General features: G+C 35.9%; 1 protein-coding gene across 5 annotated transcripts in view; it reads left to right on the forward strand.

The window, feature by feature from the left end:
• Positions 1-5,000, forward strand: part of LOC113804581 (transcription elongation regulator 1) — a 41,996-nt gene that overhangs the window by 23,353 nt on the left and 13,643 nt on the right. For all 5 annotated transcript variants that reach the window (XM_070138984.1, XM_070138985.1, XM_070138986.1 and 2 more), the window contains 6 exons: positions 129-388; positions 613-883; positions 2,795-2,970; positions 3,136-3,269; positions 3,596-3,797; positions 4,032-4,172. In XM_070138984.1, coding sequence (XP_069995085.1) covers positions 129-388; positions 613-883; positions 2,795-2,970; positions 3,136-3,269; positions 3,596-3,797; positions 4,032-4,172 — 1,184 coding nt within the window. The remainder of the gene's footprint in view (positions 1-128; positions 389-612; positions 884-2,794; positions 2,971-3,135; positions 3,270-3,595; positions 3,798-4,031; positions 4,173-5,000) is intronic.

The following is a 5,000-nucleotide window of genomic DNA, read 5'->3' on the forward strand; positions in this document are numbered from 1 at the left end:
CTTGGTTGTTTTTGTTAGACATAAGATTTATTTTGTTTTAGTTTTGAGTTTTCCTATATTTCTGAAATGTAACCAAGAGTATGTATTACTTTTTCTGTGTTTTCAACTGTTTCCTCTGGCATGGGCAGGTTTTGGCCCTGGTCCTGGTCCTGGTTGGAATGGCTATGGGCATGGCATACCCCCAGGTCCTCCCATGGGACCACCTGGCTGGGGTATGCCCCCTCCAGGCATGGGAGGGATGCCCCAGGGGGGGATGCCAGGACCCATGGGTGACCACCAGCAGCAACAGCAACAGCAGCCGCAGCAACAGCAGCAACAACAGCAGCAGCAGCAACCACAGCAGCAGCAACAGCAGCAGCATGAGCCAGAATCATTGTCAGGGCCTGATGTGAGTTGACCCACATGCTATGTTGTACATAGGCCTTAGTCTGTTTCTGTTTGGGCTTACTTGTATAGCTCTATATGTAGATATGATGCAAGAAAGAGTTCATTTATCTTGCTATGTGATAATGTTACTTTATTCTACATTATTGACCGGGTATAGTTGAATTACCTTTTTTCTTATATTTTATTTATTTATTTTTTAATAATCTCTCCCTTTCTCTTACCCAGGGTAGCAGCACAGGCCCTAGCGGCAGTACCACCACCAGCGAGAGCTCGGTGACAAACAACAGCTCTGCCATCGTGGTTCAAAGTAGCACAACTGTTGTGACACAGGGCGCACCTTCGTCTTCAGTAGACGACTCCAACCTAGACCCTGAGATGGTTTCCCAGGCAGCCCACTGGACAGAGCACAAGGCCCCAGATGGCAGAAGCTACTATTACAATTCTAAAACTCTGGAATCTGTTTGGGAGAAGCCGCAGGCCATGAAGGATTTGGAAGGTGAGTCGGGATGCCTGGCTTTGCTTTGCTTGGTTCTCATCAACATCTGTATGATTTTGTTTTGTTGTTTTTATTGTTGTTGTTGTTGTTATTATTATTATTATTATTATTATTATTATTATTATTATTTTTGTTTTTGTTTTTGTTTTTGTTATTGTTATTGTTATCACTATATTATTATTATTATTGTTATTATCATTATTATTATCATTATTATTATTATTATCATTATTATAATTATCATTATTATTATTATCATGATTATTGTTATAATCATTAATATTGTTATTATCATTATCATTATTATTATCATTATTATTATTATTATCATTATTAGAATTATCATTATTAGTATTATCATTATTGTTATAATCACTATCACTATTATCATCGTCGTCGTCGTCATCGTCATTATTGTTGTTATTATTATTATTATTATTATTATTACTATTACTATTACTATTACTATTACTATTACTGTCACTATTACTATTACTATTACTATTACTATTACTATTATTATAAGTCTGTCAAGGAAGTTATGTTTTTGTTTGTGTTGGTTGATTGGTTGGTTTGTTGTTTAACAGGAGAACTCAAAATGTGAGCAGATTTTTCTGAATTTTTTTTATTGTTTTAACCAAATTATTTTTATTAAATTTTGTTGACAATACGGATGTTATTTGTTCGTTTGTTAGCAGAGTAAATCAAAAAGTTATCAATAGATTTTTCTGAATTTTACCAGAGGTGTGTCTTAGCCTAACTCATATTCCATTAAATGTTGGTGGTGATCTGGACAGTGATCTGGATCCAGTCATTTTTTGAATGATTACATCATTACCCATATTGCCTTGCCTCTGCCAAGGATGCTATGTTTACGGATGTCGCCTATGTACATGAGAAAGTTTTTTTTAACATAATTCTTTAAGTGTGAATGATTTTATTGCATCAGTGACCTTATTACTGTGGCGGAGGTATGCTCTCTCTGAGTGCTTCTAGTTATTATCATTATTCTATTATTATTTTCATGATTCTCATGATTTTTATGAGAAACAAGTGGTTTGTTGTTACTGAGTGACCTTGAAATTGCTACTGTTTGTATCCTATGGAGGCTTCATTTCTTGAAGTAAGGAAAAAACTGCCTCTTTATAGGCTTATATCTAATGGGTTTATAGAGGTATTAGACATAGTGTGTGGGATTTTTAGTCTTTATAGTTTTCAGTTGTTTATATTTAGCAAAATACAGCTACATTTTTATCCAATGAACCCCAAAAATGTAAAATATTTCCTATGCAGAAAAACAAGCTCTCAGCAGGCTCGCTATGCAGCCACAGGGCTCATCTAAATGAGTGGCGTTTGTTTATTTTTTGAGATGGACTCACCACTGCTCATACATTATTTTGGAACCCTAAAGTTATATTGATGATGATTGTCAAAATCGATCCTATCTACCACATCTATTATAAAAAAGAGAAATTGTTGGATAATATTTAGATTTTCTTTAATGTTTTCATCATACATCTTCCACATTGGGAGGAATTTACTACTACAAGACACTTTCATCCTCCCATGATGTATTTCAGTATGTCTTATCAAAATACAGATTGAGTTTCACTCAAGTAGGGGATAAATACATCTGTGTAGAAGTTGTCAGTGGCATATGAGAGTGGCTAGAGTTTTTCGTTACATAGGCTTATATTCGCATGGGTAATTCTACATTCATATTTGAATGTGAAAATGGGTATAACTCATATTTGACAGCCCCTCCCCCCAACCCAACCCAACTATCCCCAATGTCTCTTGTGCTCACAGTGCATTGGGCTATAACTACAGTATTGTCAAAGCAACTAATATATACCTTTTTATCAATTAAAACTTCCTAATTAGTAATCGCGTCTGCTTTTTTTTCCACAGCGGCAAGGTTAGCACTTGCACAGGGCATCACATTATCAGTCAGTTCTGGCCCAGGAGCACCAGGCACAGAAACTAAGCCCATACAGGAGACTACTGCACCCAAGGTGAATGGGGACAGAGCAGAGTCTCCAGATAACAAGGACACCCCCATGGAGGTTGATAATGATGATTCAAAGGTAATAACAGTTGACTAATGAAAAGTATTTGTTCTTGTTTATCTTGCAGTTGGAAGTTGTGAAGCTGACTCATGTCATGTCGAGTTTGTGGATTGTTTAGGTTTTTTTTTTTTTTACTTTGCCTTTACATTCTTTAATGATTGATATTTTTATGAGTGCTTTCAGGATGCAGATGCAGATGATCAAAAGAGCCAGCAGGACTTGAGCCGGCCAGTGTCCTCTCAGCCTGTGTCTGGAACCCCTTGGTGTGTTGTATGGACAGGAGATGGCAGGGTCTTTTACTACAACCCCACCACTAAGTAAGTTTTCTAAAATTCTTCCAGTTTTTGGGAGTATTTTAGAATTTTTATATGTAATTAAGTAGCTGTCTTTGTGTATAAAGCATTAGATTTGATACATATAACTATAAAAAGGTTCAGATGAAATATCCTGTGTACAAGATTATCTGTTGTATACAAATGTGTGTCAGGTGTAAAAATGGGTAATTTGTTCAGTATAAAATTTGCAGTAATATTTATTTTCACTTGGCAGATCTTACTCTTGTACAGAAGGGCCTGCCTTATTAAAACCTTGAATACACACAGTTCATTCATTTTTCATAACCTTTTTTTGTATTTTGTTTTAGAACCTCAGTCTGGGAGAAGCCACCAGATCTAATGGATCGACCTGATGTTGAGAAGATGGTGAACAATCCTCCTGCTGAGGTGGTCGGACTTAAGAACAAAGCTGAAGAACCCTCAAAAGATGAGCCTGCTACCAAGAAAGCACGCACTGATCAGACGCTCATAACCTCAGCTGTGGCCACTACTCAGCCAGCCATCATTAGTGTGAGTTGGAAAGAAAGAGTGTATGGGTGAATCAATGCAGAAGAGATTGTGAAGGAGTGTGAAAGCATGATGATGAAAAGGAAAATGTGGAAAGTACTGTGAGTGAGTTGGATGGTGTCTGCTTTTATTGAATGTTTTTGTTTTTGTTGTGTTGGGATTTGTTTCACAAAGAAAATTATTCATCTTGATTAAGTGTAGGGTTTTTGAACACCTTTCTTCTCATGATCATTGCAGCAAGTCAAAGAAGATGTGAAGCGTATAGACATTGGCAAGGAAGCTGCTATAGAGGCTGAGGTCAAGGCAGCCCGAGAGAGAGCAATAGTGCCACTTGAAATTCGCATGAAGCAGTTCCGAGACCTTCTGGCAGAAAAAGGGGTAAGGCTTTTGAGACCTTTTCCTCCAATAATTATGAGTGTTGTTATTATAAGCATTATTGCTATGATGGGAGGTATTGTAGACTATATAATTTTACTTGGCAAGTCACCTTGTAAAGCATATTTACTCATATGTCTTATACAAATATTCATAATATAAAAGATTACAATAGGTCATATTATGTAGAAGTGTTGTATATGTATTAGATGTGCAGGATCAGGATTCCTTACACAAGTTAAAATAGACAAGTAAAGGACTTTTCCTGCTGATGTCTACAGTATTAGACAGTAATATTGACAATGTTTTATTACTAGCCTTATTGATAAATGCATGTAAGAGGTTAAGTTGACATTCTGTGGGTTTTATTTTTCACTTTTTAACGAACATATTTAGAGACATTTGTGTCATTAATGAGTAAGTTTAGTGATCCACACTGCTTCAATACTAGGAAAGCTGTTGCTCTGTAGTGTGTTAGTGCTTGTTACTTTCAGGTTTCATAGTAAGATTTTAATACCAGTTTACAATGGTTGGTTTGATTACTGTTGATGTATGTTAAAGTTAATAAGTACTACAATTTTAGATTAAAACGTGAATAAAAACTATTAAGACAATTTAGACAGTGAGTAGCCAAGTAGGATTATGTATATTGTCTTGAATCCTGCTATAATGGCTTTGTATTATGAGTGCTATTGTACTTTTTTTAATTTATTTTTAGTTATTCTTCTAGTAAGATTTGTTTTTGGGAATGTGTTCTGTAGTGTGATGGTCAGTTCAGAGTCATTAGCGACGGGTGTCCCATAAATGAGACACCCCAAAAAAATTAACATT

The sequence above is a fragment of the Penaeus vannamei genome, chromosome 25 (assembly GCF_042767895.1).
Source record: "Penaeus vannamei isolate JL-2024 chromosome 25, ASM4276789v1, whole genome shotgun sequence".
In the NCBI taxonomy this organism is placed as follows: Eukaryota; Metazoa; Arthropoda; class Malacostraca; order Decapoda; family Penaeidae; genus Penaeus; species Penaeus vannamei.